Source organism: Plecotus auritus, assembly GCF_963455305.1.
Source record: "Plecotus auritus genome assembly, chromosome: 2".
NCBI classification, from domain to species: Eukaryota; Metazoa; Chordata; class Mammalia; order Chiroptera; family Vespertilionidae; genus Plecotus; species Plecotus auritus.
In genome coordinates this window covers 13,359,849-13,378,172 of record NC_137771.1, presented here as the reverse complement: position 1 = coordinate 13,378,172, position 18,324 = coordinate 13,359,849, and the positions used below count along the sequence as shown (strand labels likewise).

Below are 18,324 nucleotides of genomic sequence, written 5' to 3'. Positions count from 1 at the left end.
GATGCTGGGGCGCTGCCTGGACCGCCATTCCAGGGTCCTGGATCTTTGCTGCAGACTCTGACCCTGAGTGCAGCCTCAGAGGCTCATGGTCAGTGGACTCCTAGGGGATGCTGGCCCCACTGGCAAGGGCAAAGAAGGGCACCAGACAAACCTTTTCCCTTGGGACATTCCCTGCTCTCGCCTCAGGAATAGCTATGCTTCTACTAAGCAACCGGTTTGTTTTTACCTCATGGGACACGGAATCCAGGGACTGGTCAGGTTTCCTTCTTCCCATCGGCCACCAGAAAGCTCAGAGCCAAGTGAGTCGTGGCTTTCCCAGACCTCTAGCCGCTGGCACATACTTTGTCTGCTCACCTCACTCCAGGCTCCATCTGCAGCCCTACCCGAGTTTTTCTTATGTATGTGTAGTGGATGTTCTCTTGCTTTTATGTGTACACTTTTGTAAGCTGCTTAGAGTCTTCTTGGAATAGGGTGGTGGGGGAGTAGACATAGACAGATGATGGCGGAGGTAACCCTTAGCGGGTCAGTTCCCTTCAATCTGCTTCTTACGCTTGGTTCTGACTTTGTAATTCCGTCCAATAGCCCTGCCCTCTCTGCTGGTTGGAATCATAGCCTAGAATTTTAGAATCCTATTGTTTCAGAATTTCAGTGTCCTAAAAGGTCATAGCCAGAAGGAACCTTTGGAATCATCTAAATTGAGAGCTTTCTAACTTACTATTAATGAGCAGTGAAACCCTATTTCAATAAAAATAATAGTATTTTGATTAAATACTATAATATTTTGATAAATAATAGCAAACACAGAGCATTCACCGTGTGCTAATACTATTTGTAGCATATTACATTTTTATTGATTCCTCATAACAACCCTCTGAGGTAGACCTATTATTAATTATCATGCCCATTTTACAGATGAGGAAATGGAGGCACCAGAGAGGTGAAATGACTTGCTCACAGCCTCACAGCTAACCAGGGGTTGAACCAGACATATTATGTAGACGGTCAGAATGTAAAAAGGGAAAAAAGGTGGATTTCTTTTTTTAAAAAATATATTTTATTTATTTTAGAGAGGAAGGGAGAGTGAGAGAGAGATAGAAACATCAATGAGAGAGAATCATTGATTGGCTGCCTCCTGCACACCCCCTACTGGGGACTGAGCCTGCAACCCAGGCATGTGCCCTTGGCTGGAATCGAACCTGGGACCATTCAGTTTGCAGGCCGACGCTCTATCCATTGAGCCAAACCAGCTAGGGCGATTTCTTTCAATTGAAGTGAGTATTTGAGGGGGAGGGGGTCAACCCATTGGTCTGCCACTCTCTAAAGTGGCCCCCCAGGGTGCTGAGGACTGACGGGAAACCTGAGCTCTCTGCTTTATCCTTTGACAGAGGGAGCCTGAGGTCCAGAAAGGGAAAGGGACTTGCCCAAGACAGCAAGCTGAGCTGGAAGCCAGTTCTTAGTCCACTCTGCTGCCCAGAGGTGCTTCAGCCCCCTCGCTGCTCTCTCCCCACCCCCACCCTGTCAGCAATCCCCAGTCCCTCAGCTGAATTCTCCCTTAGAACACTCAGCTCCCCTCACCCCGACTCCAGGGCTTGGGACCTTCTGTACGGTCCTAGGGGATCAGGAGGGACCAGGCGCTAGGCCACCCTCTCTGTCCCCTCTGACGGACTCATTACCTGAGAGGGCCGGCTGCTGGCCAGCAAGGGAAGGAGCAGCTCCTGCCTGGGTTTCCGCAGACTGTGACAGGGTTCCCCCTGAGAAGAGAGCATACCCCTCCTGCCACCAGCTAGCCTGCCACCTAGACTGCTTTTTCTCCATCAGCACTTCATTCCATGGGCTTTTCTGTCTTCAAGAACCGCCTTTTCAAGACCCCAGTGGTGGTGGTGGGCCATCTCTTTACATCTAAGGCCTTCCTTAAGGAGAGCTAGTTGGCAGTGAGCTGAAGGAAAGGTGTATGGGGTGGGTGTTCCCAAAGTGTGCTCTGTAGAACCCTAGTCCCATGCGCTCTGCATGAAGAAAGGCTTCCAAGTTAAGCAAGTTTGGGAAACACTGGTCACCTCGTTCCCTCATCGTGGTGTTAGAGACATTAGGACTTAGGAAACCAGCTCAGCTTTGTGTAACCGCCTTTCCCAGATGTGTTCGTTTGTAGGACCCTCCCTGAGAGGGTCCAGAGTTACGTGCCTGGGATGGACATTAGTCATGAGGAAAGGGGAGAGGGGCCTTCTTCTTATTTCCAGGTCTGCTGCCCAAGGCCTTTGGTCAACCATGGGCTCGGCCCTGCCTGCCAACTTTCTCCGCCTCCAGGAAGCAGATGGGGAAAGCCCTGGGGGACCTGGGGAGCTGGCCTCCTTGCTGCAGCTGCTGGGTTGCTGGTCCAGTCTGTTTTTTCCTGTTTCCGATGCCCACGGGAGCAGGCAGGAGTGGAGCCATGGAGGCTTGGCTGCCTGGCTGCCTTGTGCAAGGCCCTGGGGCCGGAGCTGTGGCCCAGCTCGCCTCTGAGACCCCTGCCCATTCCCTGGGATGCTGGTCTGGGCAGTGGGCAGGTTTCTCTTCAGTGACCATGGGCTGTTTGTCTCCCCAGAGATGGGCCCTCCTGGCTGGAAAGCCCCAGGTGTCAGAGATGGCAGGAGGACGTCTCAGGTAGTATAGGGTTTCCAGGTCAGGCTTCCAGTCTCAGCTCTTCCAACTCTGTCACTATGGGCAAGTCACCTTTCTGAGCCTCGCTGTCTTCATTTGTAAACCCCGTTCATTAACTAATTTAACAAATATTGTTGAGCATCCACTGTATGCCAGGTGCCTTTAGGTACTGGGGATACAGCAGTGAGCAAAGTGGACAAAGTCCCTGCCTTCATGGAGCTGATGTTCTAGTAGGGAAGACAGGTGATAAGCAGATAAACATGTAAATATATGACCTAGCTGCTTTGGCTCAGTGGATAGAGCATCAGCCTGCGGACTGAAGGGTCCCAGGTTCGATTCCAGTCAAGGGCACACGCCTGGTTTGCGGGCTTGATCCCCATTAGGGGATGTGTAGGAGGCAGCCAGTCAATGATTCTCTCTCATCATTGATGTTTCTGTCTCTCTTTCCCTCTCCCTTCCTCTCTGGAATCAATAAAGATATATTTAAAAACAAAAACAAAAACAAAAAAAAACCCATGTAAATATAGGGTTGAATGTAGGTGGTGAGGTGCCATGAAACAGGGTAAGGAAGTGACAGACAGCTAACTATAATAGATGCTGGACCTGGAATGCATCAGGATGGGCCTCTGTAAAGGTGACATCCGAGCAGGAACCAGAGGAAGAGAAGGGGTGAGCATATGTGGATGCCATGTCCCAGGCAAGTGCAAAGGCCCTGAGGTGGGAGGGGGCTTGTGTTTGAGGACTGAGATAAGTGTGGCAGATAGTGGGGAGAGTGCAGTGGGAGAGGAGGTTGGAGAGGTGTGTGTAGGTGTGTGCGTGTTTGTAGGCAGATCACAGGACCTGGTTGGCCACAATAGGGGCTTTTCTTCTAATCCTTTGCTGAGTCAAGAGCAATGGAAAGGGCTAACCTAGTAGGTTCAGGAAGTGGTCATTATCAAAAGTGCATTTCATTTCAAGAAAATTTTGTGGCCCTGACCGGTTTGGCTCAGTGGATAGAGCGTCGGCCTGCGGACTGAAAGGTCCCAGGTTCGATTCCAGTCAAGGGCATGTACCTTGGTTGCGGGCACATCCCCAGTAGGGGGTGTGCAAGAGGCAGCTGATCGATGTTTCTCTTTCATCGATGTTTCTAACTCTCTATCCTTCTCCCTTCCTCTCTGTAAAAAATCAATAAAATATATATTTTTTTTTAAAAAGAAATTTTTGTGGAATATTTCTCCCATCCTCCCATAGGCCTGGCACTGTGCTAGGGGCGTCATTCATGAAATGTGTGGGCAATGACCCTGGTGGGCATAGGTAGGCCCGACCAGGTTGGTGTGGCCTTGAAGGCCCACAGCAGGACCATCTGGGAGCCAGAGAACCTGAGAATCAGCCAGGCCTCTGGCAGGAGGCAGGCACGTGAACACCACAAGCGCTATTGGCACCAACAGTGCTTAGCGGATAATATTCAGCCCCTGGGGATCTTCTTGCTGGGCAGCCCAGCCCGGAAGTTGTTCCTGCTTGGCCCCCTCCACCGCCTCAGCGGCACCTGGCAAACGGGTGAGGCAGGGTCACTTCCTGGTGGCTACCTGCTTCCTCCCTGTAAGCTGGCAGGCAGCTCACTCAGCACAAGGGGAGGCCCATTCTTAGGGTGTCTGTGGGGGCAGAAGGAGAGTGCGTGGACTGGGGGGTGAGGGGGGACTGGGAGAATTGGGCTCTGGTTAGCTGCATGACAACAGCATGGCCCAGGGGCACTGCTCTCTAAGTGAAAAGACCATTCAGAGCTGGTCCCTTTGATCCTCTGCCACCTGGCACACCGTGTCCCACTGCACCAAACTTCCAGCCTCTTGACTGTGCCATGCACTGTCCCACCTCTGGGCCTCGGCGTGTGCCCTTCCTTCTGCCTAGTGCACCCTTCTTCTCCTTCTTCACCCTCCTTAGGTGAAATCATCGTTCAGACCCAGCTGAATTGTCACTCCCTCTGGGAAACATTCCCCCAACTTCCACCCTGCCTCACTAAGTGAGGGGACCCTCCTCTGGGCTCTCCCAGCCCCCGTCCTTCCTCTTCAGAGCTCTTCGTGTGTCTGTCTACTTCCCAGTTTTGTTCTCAGGGCCCAGCACATAGTAGATGCTCAATAAGTAAAGGTCAACGTGACTTAAATTAAACCTGATCTGGCAAGTCTGGTTGATTATCCCCCCCCTTTTTTTTTACAGATGAGAAAGCTGAGGCCGCCCAGCTAGAAAGTGGCCGAGGAGGCCTAGAGTCAGGTTGTCTGAGCAGAGTCTGCCCTCTGCACCCCTGGCTGCATCTCTCTGGGCCTGGGGGATAAAGTGCCCTTGCTCGGCCATGGCAGGAGCAGAACTATTAGAGGGCACACCCCAGCTACCTTAGAGGGACCGTCAAAGCAGAGACGGTGTCAGGCCCACCTGGGAAAGGGCTACTCGTAGACAGACTCAGTTTTTCGGCCATGCTTCCCAACGCAGCTCACCTCTCATCCCAAGTTTGTTCGTTTGATCATGCAGTCTGTCTGTGTCCGCAAATATTAACTGAGCACCTAGTATGTGTTTTCTGTTCCAGGGATGCAGCAAAGATCAAAACACATGAAAATCACTGCCTTCTGGTACTTTCTCTTCATATTGGGAGGGACAGGTGGCGTGGAAGCCTAGCACATATCGTAGGGGCTTGCCGCCCTTTGCTAAAAGGGGAGGGTGACAAGGAGCTTGTCGAAGGCCATGTGGTGAGTTCGGGGCAGAACTGGGACAAGGAATCCCACATCCCAGCTTCTGGCTCCTGGTCTCTGTCAAAGGCCCTAATGGGCCCACAGTGTTCCCCCAGGCCCTGGCTGGAATGCAGCCTTTCCAGGTCCTAGGCCTTGGTATGAGTTTAGAGGGTAGGGGTCAGAGTCTCCGAGCTAGCCACAGCCAGGAGAGAGGGCTCTGCTTTCAGACTCGATTCCTATTGCCTTCGCTGTGTGGCCTTCACTTCTCTGAGCTATAAGCCTTGCACGGAACTTAGCACCTGCACCCGCAAAGGCCTTATCTCAGCAGGAGCACTTGAGCCTCAGCCCTTCTTATCTTGGGGATCATCGTTCTTCCTGGCCGACCGGCTGGGAAGGTGCTGCCATCTTGGGGGCCTGAGTGTGGAGAGCTGGCAGGCCTCCCGAGCGGCACGGGCAGTGCAGGTATGCCAGCGGAGGCTGTGGCCCCCTTCTTTCCGGCCCGGCGCCCCTCTCAGCCTGCCAGGGGATTAAAGGCCTTTTGGCCTTTGTGTCTGGCTCTCCTGCCCCCGGCAGTTTGTGCAACAAAGTGCTGCCCCAACAGATTCCTTCCTTTTTGCCGTTTGCTGTCCATGGACAGGGTACCATGGCCTGTGGGTGGGGCAGGGCACCTTGACCCTATCTCTGGGGCCTGGGTTGTAACAGAGTAGAGAGAGCACTGTGAGGTTACCTGGGAGCCTTCATCAGAGAGGAGGGTGGGGGGACTTGTCTGGGTTCAGTGTCCCAGAGAATTAGGGGCTGTGGGTCACAGCATCTGCTGGTTCCTCTGCCCGGCACAGGGGAGGGGCCACCGAGGCAGAGTCTGTGCTGGCAGGAGGCAGGTGGGCAGGCAGGGGCCCGTTTGTCCCTCACCCCCACACTGTGGATTTCGATGGGGTGAGCTCACTCCAGCCCAGATGCCTGGAGCCTTGCCCTGGGCAGCTGCAGCCACCCTAGGGACTGCAGGGCTTAGACCTTCTGCCCAGCTGCGGGGGCGGCAGGGGGCTCAGCCTCAGGCCTGGGCCATGGAGGGGAGGGTGGGCTGGTTGCCCAAGGCATGTGAAGAATGTCTCTGGAGAAGTCTGAAGTTGAAGTGCTCAGCAGTCGTTTTAGAGTCGGCCTCAGAGCAGGCAGACAACTTGAGCCTTGGAACTAAGCTTTGTTGTCACTCCCAGTCAGTGCCCTGCCTGTTCCGCCAGCCCAGGGCCTGGGCAGCAGAGCCACACCCCTCCCTTCCTCCCACACCTGGAGGTTGACCCTAGGCGTGAGCCCACACCCCACACTCCCATGCCCCCCTCACCTCTACCCCGTACCCACTATGTGGTACTACTTCGAATGTTCATTGAGCCCTTACTGTAGACAGGTACCATGCTGAGTGCCTCACAGACTTTAATCCCATTTACTCCGATGACCCTTTCTGGGAGTCAGTTTCCTCATCTACAAAACGGAATAACAGTACAAGCTTAGCTTCTCCATTGAGATCCTTGAGGTCTGACGTGTTTTGGAATTCAGAAGTTTTCAAACCTGAGAAAGGTGACATAGAGCACATGCCAGCTGTGATGTGACATCAATAGAATCTGGGGCAACACCTCACAATAAAACACATCACTATTGCTGCAGCAAAATGTAAGACTGTTCACCCGAAGCGGAGTGAATAAGCTATTAATAGCTTCATGTCAGTTCAGGTCAGGACTTGGTAGCAAATGAGCTTGTTATAAACTTATTTAAAAAAACACACACTCTTGGTTTTCAGAGCAAGCGCCTTGGATTTCTCTTATTGCAAATGAGGGATAGTGGCGCTGCAGTGCCAACCCTTCTGGCTGCTGGGGTGGAGAAAGCCCTCCATGGAGTCTGACCGTTCTTTTTTTTTTTTTCTTTTTCCTTATTGTTATTCTTTGTTATATGACTATCTAATGAATGCTTAAACTACAGCCCGCGGGCCACATGTGGCCCGCCGAGGACATTTATCCTGCCCGCCGGGTGCCGCTGCCTGTCCTGCTTAGCAGCCAACTCGTCCCGGGCCCGCAGTGCGCATAGGAATTTGTTCATAGTTTTTTTTTTTTAAACTATAGTCCGGCCCTCCAACAGTCTGAGGGACAGTGAACTGGCCCCCTGTTTAAAAAGATAATATAATAGCTTAGATAATATAATTCATACTAAAGTTACATAGGTAAAAGAAGAAACACAGCCCTACTCGGTTTGGCTCAGTGGTTAGAGCGTTGGCCTGTGGACTGAAGGGTCCCGGGTTCGATTCCGGTCGGGGGCACGTGCCTGGGTTGCGGGCTCGGTCCCCAGTCGGGGGTGTGCAGGAGGCCGCCAGTCAATGATTCCCTCTCATCATTGATGTTTCTATCTCTCTCTCTTCCTCTCCTTTCCTCTCTGAAATAAAAAACAAACAAAAAGAAACACATTTTTACACAATATAGTTTTCTGAGAACCAGTTTGAGAGTGATAACCTTTTCTCATAACCATACAAAAGGAACAGACATAAAAGGTTACTGAGATTTTCAACCCGTTTCTGATTTCCCAACTGCGAACAGGGAAGAATGTATGGATCTGACCGTTCTTATTGTCATCTCTTCACTGTGCGCCATCTTCCTATAGCTCTGATTTTAGCAGCTCCGGAAACTCTTACCTACACAGATATCGTTTGCAAGGCCCTCAGTCCACATAAACTCCTTTTAAAACCTATTTCCTATGTCTGGATCTATACCTCTCCTTGCACCCCAAACCTTCTCTAACTTTTGTACCCTTCTCTAATGGCTTGACCTTCACCTCCACGCTCTCCCAGCCATCCTTGCCTCCCTCTGTATCCTTATTCAGGCTGGAAGAGGGCCCAGCCTCTGTCCCTTGCCCCCAAGGGCCTCTGTAGAACTTGGACCTGGAGCTCTATGTGCACCCACATCCTCGCCAGGAGGCCTGGACACACCCAGCCTCAGGAGCGGGTGCTTCTCAGAGGTCCCCTGTCGATCTGTTACAATTCCCACCTTCAAACCCTCCTATGCTCATTGGGGTGTCACCCTACCCACACCCCCATCCTAAACAATTGTTCTCGGCACTCTAGAACAGTCCTCTGACCTTGGCCTGTGTGAGTCAGCTGTCCCCATTTCCCCCACAGGAACCTGCAGGGTCTGAAAAACCCTCCTCTGCCTGGCTCCTTCCTCTCTGGCCCATGTCTGCCTTCTGGACACCTCCTCTCTGGCCCACCATCCTTCCCCAACGCATGCCTGAAGTACCGGGTTCCTCTGGGAGGGAGTCACAGCCTGAGACATGCCGGAAGGCAGGAACCCTGGGTTCTATTTCTGCCTTTGACGTTAAAGTCTCTGAGGGCCCTCCTTGGGACCTTAGGCACCGTCCCATGGGCCCACCCTGGGAGCTGGTTAGGTTGGGGATGGGGACCAGCTAGCCCGGGGCTTCCTGGCCCAGCCCAGCCCAGCCCAGCCCTACCTCCTTTCCTGATGAGCAGGGTGCTTGGGATCCTGGCTCTGATCTTGGGCAAGTTTCCTCTGTGAAAGGGGGCCATTCACATCTGCTCAGCTACTTCAGGGGTCATTGTCAGGGTCAAATGACACAGGCCTAGGAAATGCAGTGTGGTTGAGAGGTTTTGCAGAAGTGACGCTCAGTGACCTCTCGCTGAGTTGGGCTCATTGCACAGCCCTGGTTACAGAGACAGTGTGGTGCAGTGGTAAGAGCTTAGCCCTTGGTGCCAGACCACCAGGGTTCCGATTCCAGCTCTACCACCCAGGTCTTCAAGCAGGTGACCTGCCTCTGCTCCTTTCCCCATCTTTACAGTGGGGTTGATTAATACCTATAACCTGAGTTAACACATCAAAGTCCTAAAGGAGTGCCTGGTGCATAGTAAGTGCCCAATAAATTAGCTCCTTTTATTCCCCAAGTAGACCCTGGACTTCTCAGGTCTGAATCCAAGTTCCCTTCTCTGGGCAAGTCTCAGGCTTCCTCAGGCTCTTTCCGAAGCCTCTTTCCAGCCTGGCTCCTTCTCCCCTCCCAGATGTGAAATGCAGCTGCTAGAACCTTTTGATCTTCAGCTTTGCATAAGCGAAGTCTCTGCTCTTGCTGGCTTGGCCCTTGCTGCAGGCCCTGATCTGACCCCAGAGCCTTGGGTCCTGGAGAGAGGCTGCAAGCAAGGGCACTCGGGCATGTGGAGGGCCCATTCCCGGGTCCCTGGGGTAGCGGACTTCTGTCCAGGCCCCAAATGCTCTGATTCTCTCTCCTTTCTCACTGCAGATGTGACATTTTTTCCAAGATGAATCTCACTTTGCTATTTCCTGTCTGGTCCCAAGCCTCTCCCTGGGAGAAGCTCTGGACCTTGCTCACCAGGGTTCTCCTTTTCCAGATAGCGTTCTGGTGTCTAGGGGTGCCAGGAATCCCGGTGCCTCATGCAGCCTTCCTCGGCCTTGCTGGCATGGGAAGAAGGAGGGTGTGTCAATGACACACAGAGAGAGCCCTCACCTGCCCCTCTAACCCCCTCTGCCCAGTGTCAGTAGCCCCTGTACCAGCACTAGCCTCATTCTCCACCCGCCCCCTCCTTAGGTCAGTCAGGGTGTGCTCAGGACCCATACCTCCATCCAGGGGAGGAGGGAGGAACCCTGGGATGGGGATGGTCCTGTGATTCTTAACCGGTGAGTGTGTGAATCCCCTTGAGCATACATAACTCTAACCCACTGGCCTGAGGTGAGTGAGCCTGACTCAGTGGCTCTGAGAAACAGCCCAGGAATCCATGTCTCACTCCTGGATGCGAACCTCATGGCCCAGCCCAGAAGTTCACTGACCACCCTTGTCCAGAGGGAGAGGATACAGGGAGGAGAAGGAATAGGAGGGGTTCGCCCATGGATTGTGGGGGGAGGGGCCTTAGGCCATAGTAGAGGATAAAGTCAGCAGTGCAGGCCTTACACAAGGTTTGGTAGCACTGCAAACACAAAGATGACCAAATGGCACTCAGCCCGGCCCTCCCGCAGGCTCCCAGCCTAGGAAAGGAGATGCATACAGACTGTGTGGGAGGTTGTGCACCCTCCAAAGCAAGTCATCTCCAGGAAGCTTCTAGAATTAATAGATGATGACATTTTTGTCCATTCATTCATTCATTCATTCAAGTGTTTATTGGATACAGGTACTGAGAAGTTAGAGATGAATTCATCACAGTCCCTGCCTTCAAGGTGCTTCTATTTCAGCAGAGGTACAGGCGCTTGATTACAGGGTGAGCCCCAGAGGGCCCAGAGCCCAGCCTGGGGGTGCAGGTTTCAGGGAAAGGCAAGGAGTCAGGACAGGTCTCACAGAGGTTTTCTTTTCAGTCATCTTTATTGAGCTATAAAACATAATAAAACATATCCATAATTTCAAGTGTACAGTTCAGTAATGAGAAGGATATATATGTGCCCAGGGAACCATCAGTCCAAAAGGCTCCCTCGTGCCCCTTCCTGGGCAGCCCCACCCCACCCCTGGTCCCAGGCAGCTACTGCTCTTCCTGTCACTGTAGGTTAGACTTCTTCTTGTAGAGTTTCATACAGTCTTTTGTGTCTGGCTGCTTTCACTCAGCACAATGTGTTAGAGGTTCATCCATGTGGCCATGCACGTCCGCAATTTGTTCCTTTTATTTCTGAGCAGTTAAAGGAGATGATGTTTAGCTGAATTTTGGAGGACAATTGAACTTAGCTCGATAAACAAAGGAAGGAAGGGGCCAATGTGAGAAAAGACCAGAGTCTCCAGGACATGGACTGTGAAGTTGGGGGTGGGGGGGCGCCGAGAGGGACAGGCTGTTTCTTCAATTTTTTCTTCTCCCTAGGCCTCTCTCCTGCTGCCACACTTTATCCAGCCAGTGAGGGCTGCGTTTGGTTTTCACAAGCAAGACCATTTCCTTCTGGCCGGGCTGGGCTCCCCCGAGGGGCCGAGGCCAGGGCAGGGCATGAGACGCTCCAGCCAGGCCATCTCGGCCTGGATGTGCATTATGGGGTCACAGCAAACCCGTGCACACTTGTCAGGGGAGCGGGCTCTGAAGTTCTCTGGGGCTCTGCTGGGTTTGTTTTCCTCTAAGTGAATTGGTAATACTCATTTGGAAAAATCTTGATCTTGTCTAAGGGAAAGAGGCATTCACTCCCACCCCCACCCCTGTGGCAGGCAGGTGTGATGGCTGCTGGGGCCCTTCTGCTCCGGCCTGCAGGGTGCAGGGTCTCAGCAGCCCCTCGTGGAGCATGTGCTGGGCTCAGCAGCAGCCTGAGGTCACGTGCAGTTGACACCATGCCTGACCTGCCCCCATTCAGCCCAGCTGCCGGGTTCCACCCTCACCAGAACTACTTCTCCAACGTGGCTGGAATGCGTTCGCTGTGGCCTGGAGATTTGGAGGCCAGATTGAGGCAGAAAGAGGTGGCCAAGTTGGCCTGGCTGGGAGCTGCTGTTGGAGGCAACAGCTCACCCTCCGTTTCTGCCTCTGTCCCCATCCACACTGACCCTGGCCACTCTTCCACTAGCCTATGTTCCCCTCTTTGCTGGCCCAGCTCACCCTTTACCTGCCTCTGTCCCCCTACCCACTAACCCGTGTCCTGGGTATCTCCAAAAGAAGAGTCATCACTTACCAAAGTGATTTTAATTTTATTGTCTGCAAATTTGAGGGTTAATTCAGACTGTGGATTTGCAGGGTTGGGCTCTGGGGCCTCTAATGAAGTTTGGGGAAGCTGCGTCAAAAATAGTGATTCAGTCCCAGCCTGACTCTTTTAGCCAAACCACATCTGACTTAACCCCGGAGGGCTTTGGGGTGGGACTCTGGGTCCCTCTTGAAGGGAGGGGAGGGGTCCTGGGCTTGGCAGGAGCTGGAGCGTGTGACACAGTCATCTGTGTGGTTTCCCACAGGTGACCCATGGACTAAGGGCATATGATGGCGTGTCTCTGCCTGAGGACGCGGAGACGGTCACAGCGGGCCGGGCTGGCTGGAGTAATTCAGACCTTTCTGACGACGAGGACTTACTGGCTGACGAAGCCTCCGGAGGTGGGCAGAGGGTTCCGGTGGCCGGGAGTGGAGGGAGTGAGGGGCAGAATCAGGTTGTCCCCACTAGGCCTTAAAGAGGCCTCAAGAAGCTTGCCCAAAGTAGCGCCTCAAAAGATGGGCTAAGAGCTGTGTATGTCCTGAGCCCTGATCCCACTGACCCCAGGATTCTCCACTTACAACCTGTGTGACCCTGATAGAGTGGCAGCTCCTCTGCTGCGCAGTCCCCTCCTAGGAAGGATGGTCAGGACCGATGGGGAAGGTGGTGGAGGACAGTTCCTGCCCTATTCCATCTCTCCTGTCCTCACCTGGAGGCCAGTCTGGCCTGGTCCCTCTCCCCCAGCACCCTGGCCAGCCCTCCCTAGGCTGGGGCAGGAGGTAACAGTTGTGTTTGACCTTCCCCACTATATGCTCAGAACAGTGCCTGACATCTAGTAGTTACTCACCAAATATTGTTGCTGAATAAGTCTCTCTTTTGCTTACAGATGGCCTGGGCAGTGGAGACGTGGGCAGTGGGGACTTCCAGATGGGTAAGTTGCTGGTCCATCCTAGAGGCCCCATCCTGTGCCTGGAAAAGTCCAGAGCAGGTCTTCCCAGCCACAGAGGCCCTATCTCTGGAACCAAGGGCCCTGCGGGTCCTTGGTCCTGCTGTGAAGGTGGCCTTGTACCTCCTAAGTGACAGCTGTGTGCAGGTCCCTGCAAGGTCGTGCGTGGCCAGGTTCTGTGCTTGCCTGTGCCAGGAAATACCGGGTTCTGTGATCAGGCGATCAGGCACATTCAGGGTGGTATGGCTATAGATAAGAAATGCCCGGTTCTGATAGGGACTGAAAGCCAGCTACTCAGCATTCAAAGCAAAATCCTCACTTCCCAGGGCAGCTGAGATGTGACATTCTTCCTGAGTCCTCCTGGGGACTGCTGCAGAGCTGGGGACCCCAGGCAGGGTGGGCAGCCAGAGGGGCTCCGAGGCATAGGGCTGGCCAACAGAGCTGATGGGGGGATGAAGGAGGGAGTCAGCCTCACCCGGGACATGGGAGGGAACCCTGCCTTAGGGTAGGTCGTCTCTGGGAAGCCAAGGGTTCCCAGGTTGGGGAAGAGGGCTGGGCTTCACGGAGGGAAAGGAATCAGGAGCTCTGTCGGCTGCCCACTCTGCCAGCACCGGAAGTGCCAGCCAGAGCAGGGGCTGGCCCAGCACTGGAATGGGGGCTCAGAGTCCCTGCTTCCTCCCACCCTCGGATGCTGGGTAGAAAAGGGACTAGCTGGTCACAGGTCCCAGCAGCTCTATAGAGTCCCCACTGACCTCTGGGAGCCAGTGCTGGGCACTCTGTGATCAGAGCCAAGGATGGGGCTCAGCTCAGCCTGACCACTGGACAGTCCCCCACCACGGGGCAAGTCTGGCCTGGGCATCTCCAGGGGTGAGGTCGACTCCCTTCAGCTGGCATCTCAGGGGCATCCAAATGCCAGAGGGTGGCATCCTACCTAAGCCAGTGCAAACAGGAGGGTTGGCCTGTGGGCGGAGTAGTCCTGACTGTGACCTCCCGGCACCTGGGACTCAGACACTGCCTGAAGCTTTTCCAGGTGCAGGCCTCTGCAGGGCTAAGGATGCCTGGGATCTGGGCTGGACCAGGAGTGGGTGTCAAGTAGACCCATGCACACAGCTCACATCCCAGAGTGGCCTGTGCTGATGCGGCCCTGGGATCTGCCTCTTGCCAAGCCAGGCCTGCAAGTGTAGGGCCTGGTCCGGTCCACCCTGTCCATTTGGGATATCTAAAGCCCCTCCCATGGGGCTGCCCACTACAGCAGCTTTGCCCACTCTGAGTTGTTTACTAGCCCATCTCCCCCATGAGAAGCAGCTGTGAGGGCAGGAGAGGCCAGGGGTGGGAGAAGGGTTGGGATGGGCAGTAGCAGCTGGGGAGGGCCCGAGAGTAGGGCCCCTTCCTTGTGGATATGGCTGATCTGTGGGAAGATGTAGGGCTTTAGATCTTCTAGGCCCAAGCCCTGGCACCCGCCCGCTGCCTTTGGGGCAGCTCCATGCAGCTGGGCTGAATCTTAGCCTGGATGGCAGCAGGTGTGTCTGATTCCCAGGGGCTCAGCATACATTCTTCAGCCCTGCCCTCCCTGTGCTGCTGAGCGAGAGCCATGCTGACTGTGATGGGGCCACCCTGGCTGTGCCCCCTGCCTGGGCCCTGAGCCAACGCCAGATCCTGGAATGTAGCCTCAGAGATGGCACCTCCCTTCTCCTCTTCCCTCTGGCAGGGCTCTGCCCCAGCCCTGTCCCTACCCCCTCCCGCTTGCCCCTCCTTGATAGCCCCTGCCCACTTCCTCTCATCCAATTTTTTTCCATCTTCTGACCTGTCTCTTTGTCTTTCCTGTCTCCGTGTCTCTCCTGCTCCCCTCCTCCCCTGCCTGGGCTGTCTCTTTCCTACTCTGTGCCTCATCCTTCTGTCTCACTCTGTGTCTTTCTTCCTCGTTGGCTTGCCTCCCCTGCCCCCATGTGTCTCTGTCTTTGCCTCACTTTCTTCTGCCTCTCTCTCATTCTCCCCCCACTTTCTCCATGTCTCCGTCTGCATCTCTCTGTGTCTCTGTCTCCAAATCTCTGTTGTCTTCTTTCTCGCTTCATGTCTCTGTCTCTCCCTTTGGTCCTCCCTGCCTGCCTTGCTGTGTCTGCCCCTCCTCGTCTCCCTCTCTGCTGCTCCACTCTGCAGGCCCTGGGCCACCCCTGTCTGGCATGATGGTCTCGGAGCCTGATGAGGCGTCTCCTCTCAGTAAGTGACTTGCCAGCCTGGTAGACTCATTCTCTCTCTCCCTCCCCACCCCCTCACCCAGCTCTCCCTTCTCACTCCTTTTTCTTCCTCATCTCTTCCTCCCCAGCTTGCACTTTGTCACACTTGAGGCTCAGAGGCGCCTCCCTCCAGGGTCTGAGGGCCAGGCCAGCCACTGCCCTGCCCCAGCTGGCCCACCTTCTCCCCTGCCCTGCCCAGGATGTAGTTAGGCCCCATCTGGGCGCTCAGTCTGAACAAAGTGGGCTGGGCCTGGTGTTGTCCCCATGGGGTACTGGTTGGGCAGGGATGGGTGTGGCAACCTCTGGAGGGGAAGGCCCTAGAGTCTGGAGGCAACTTGTGTCCACCTGAGGACTGGCTGATCATGGGCCCACCTAAGGGACCCAGGGCTGGGGTTCAGGGGCCTAGGTGTGTGTGGGAGTTCTGGTGAGCAGGGAGTGAGCATGGGGAGTAAGAGGGTAGACTGCATTCCACACCCCCACCTGGGTGCAAGGCAGCTCTGGGCCTCCTGTCCCTCCAGTCTCTGGCTCCGAGTGAGCTCTCCAGATGGGGTCAGAATGAGGACTAGGAGGGAGAGGGCTGGCCTGGGCAGGCACCCTGTGAGCACTCCCAGCTCTGGCAGCATCACCCCCTTCCAGCACCCTCAGCTCTGGAGGCTGGTTCCTGAAACAGACAGGCCTCACCTGCCCCAACCCTCAGGCACCGGCTGCAGGGACACATCCCAGGGTGGAAGAGGGAAGGGCTCACCCTGACCTACCCTGGTTTGCAAAAAGCCGGGGGTGGGGTCAAGCTGGAGGGTCCATGCCCTTCCCAGGCCCTAGGAGAAAGGGGCTTTGTGGAGCGGTCACATTCCTGGGCAAAGGCCTAGCCTCCTCACCCTCGCCGTGCCGTGGGGCTGAGGCCAGGGGCCAGGGTGGGGGGGACTCTCAATGGACCTCTGTGCCTGCTCACAAGGGGCCTCTGTGGCCAAGCTCGTGGCTTCCATACTTTGGCCCCCAGAGCCCCACCCGCCTGGCCCCCAGGAGTCTAGTCCGGCATGGTCCCTGTGGCTCAGAGCAGGCAGTGCTGCCCTCACAAGCACCCTCTCTTGGTGTAGAAGTTTAATTTTACTCCTGTACCGGCCACCTCCGCCCGGGCTTGCTCAGCCTGAGCCTCAGAGGGACAGGGTCCTGATTCTGGAGGCGTGGACACCTATGGGCCTGACAGAGTGAAGAGGGAGGAGGACAGACCTGTAGTTAGGCCCAGCGGATACCACTTCCTCTGCCACCTACAGGCTGGTTTTCTGTCACCTCTCTGAGCCCACTTCTGCCTCAGGGACTTTGCAGCTTCTGTTCCCTCAGCCTGGAATGCTATTCTCTCAGCTACCTCCCCGTGGCTCACTACCTTCTTTCAAGCATGCCCTTTGAGGAAAGGCCTTCTCTGCCCCCCCAGGAAGAGTAGCACCTACCTCCACATATTCCATACTCATTTGTTTCATGTCCTTTCTCCTCCCACTGGACAGTGATCTCTGTGGGGACAGGACTTGTCATTTGCGGAGTTCACTGCTACATGCCCTGTGCCTAGAACACCGCGTGGCATACAGAAGGCCCTCCGTATAGATTTGTTAAAGCAATGCATGCCCCCCTCAGATGGGAAGAAATAAAACCAAATTCATTCCTCCCGTTCATCATAAAGACCAGAGGGAATAATTGCAGCCAACTTCATGTAGCTCCTACTATGTGCTAGCCCCTGTTATAAGCACCTTACATTTGTTAACTTACTCTTCACAACTCTTACTCTGGGGTGGGCACTACTATTACGCTCATTTTATAGATGAGGAAACAGAGGCTCCGTGGAGGTAACTTCCTCAAGGTCACAGGGCTGTAAGTGGCAGTTTTGCTCCAGAAGCCGAGCTTTTAATCACTAAGCTACACTGCCTCTCATATAGGAATTGGTCACAATATTTTGTACCTACTGTGTGCCATGCTCTGTGCTAAGCACTTTGTACATATTTAAAACTCTTTTGTAACTCATGTCAACTCAGTTTGTTTTCTTCCAACTCAGTATTTATAATTTATACCAAGCATATCAAACTCGCAATCCACAGGCCGCATGCCTCGTTCATTTGGCCTGTGTTAGCCTTTGAGTTTGACATGCTTGATTTACACCTTAATTCATGACATTGAGAATTAATGCATTAAAAAATCTTGTCCTTAATAGGTGCTCAAGAAATAACTGGTATATGTGTTTACGTACATATGTATGAGTCATTTGCAACGTATATTATATTTATAACTGCTATATGAATTCATTAACATTATGAGATGTAATTTGTATAAAATGTATAGTAGTTACTAAGAAACGATAGGTGTATGTATCTGTTCACACCAATCTGATATGAATTGATTCAGCCATCACTTATTAGGCACCTCTCTTGTGCTAGATGCACACACTGGGGATACAGGAATGCATGAGATCTGCAGTCTCCCTACCTGCCTCAAATTCATAGTCTAGCAGTAGAGAGGGAAAGGTGACAACAGCTTCTGATTTTCTAGCCCTTTTTTCGTGCCAGGCACGGCATCAGCACACAGAGAGAAGGTGCATGCAAGCATATCATTTATTCCCTCCAGCTGCCCAGTGTGTTAATAAAATTAATGTCCCCAATTGACTGAGGAAGCTCAAAGAGGTGAGGTCTGAGATGTGGCTGACCTCAGAACCCATGATTTTTATGAAGATGCTCTAGGATCCACAGGTATTCAGGCAGGACTGTGCAAGGTGGGGTAGAAGGTGCTCTGGTGGAGAAGCAGAGAGCCTGGGGGAGCCCCAAGGAGGGGTCTCTAACCAGCCAGGGTTGGAGGAGGTGATAGCTGAGCTGAGCGCAGTCCTGAGGGGTGAGGAGGAATTGGCCAGGGAAGAGTGGGGAAACATGTTGGTCACTTGCAAGTAATTTCTGTGCTAGGCCAGCCTCCTCTGGAAGCCACTTTTCTTGTTTAGCCTTCCTCTGCGCTGCCGGGGTCTCCTCTTCTGCACCATCACTTGATTTCTGGATCAGACCACTTTCCCTATTAGTTGAAGCCCCTCACTCAAAGGTGGGGCCTTGGCTTTGACCCCCGGGCAGACTAGCTGGGGCCACTGTAGTATGTGCTGATAGGGGCCGTGCTGGGCAGAGCCGGGCAAAGCTGTAAGCTCACAGGTGTCAGCCTCAGCA

General features: G+C 53.9%; 1 protein-coding gene across 2 annotated transcripts in view; it reads left to right on the top strand.

Moving 5' to 3' along the window:
• HSPG2 (heparan sulfate proteoglycan 2) overlaps window positions 1-18,324 on the top strand; it is a gene marked incomplete at its 5' end in the record, with an annotated part of 102,186 nt that overhangs the window by 20,877 nt on the left and 62,985 nt on the right. For both annotated transcript variants that reach the window (XM_080655376.1, XM_080655377.1), the window contains 2 exons: window positions 12,228-12,363; window positions 12,846-12,890. In XM_080655376.1, coding sequence (XP_080511502.1) covers window positions 12,228-12,363; window positions 12,846-12,890 — 181 coding nt within the window. The remainder of the gene's footprint in view (window positions 1-12,227; window positions 12,364-12,845; window positions 12,891-18,324) is intronic.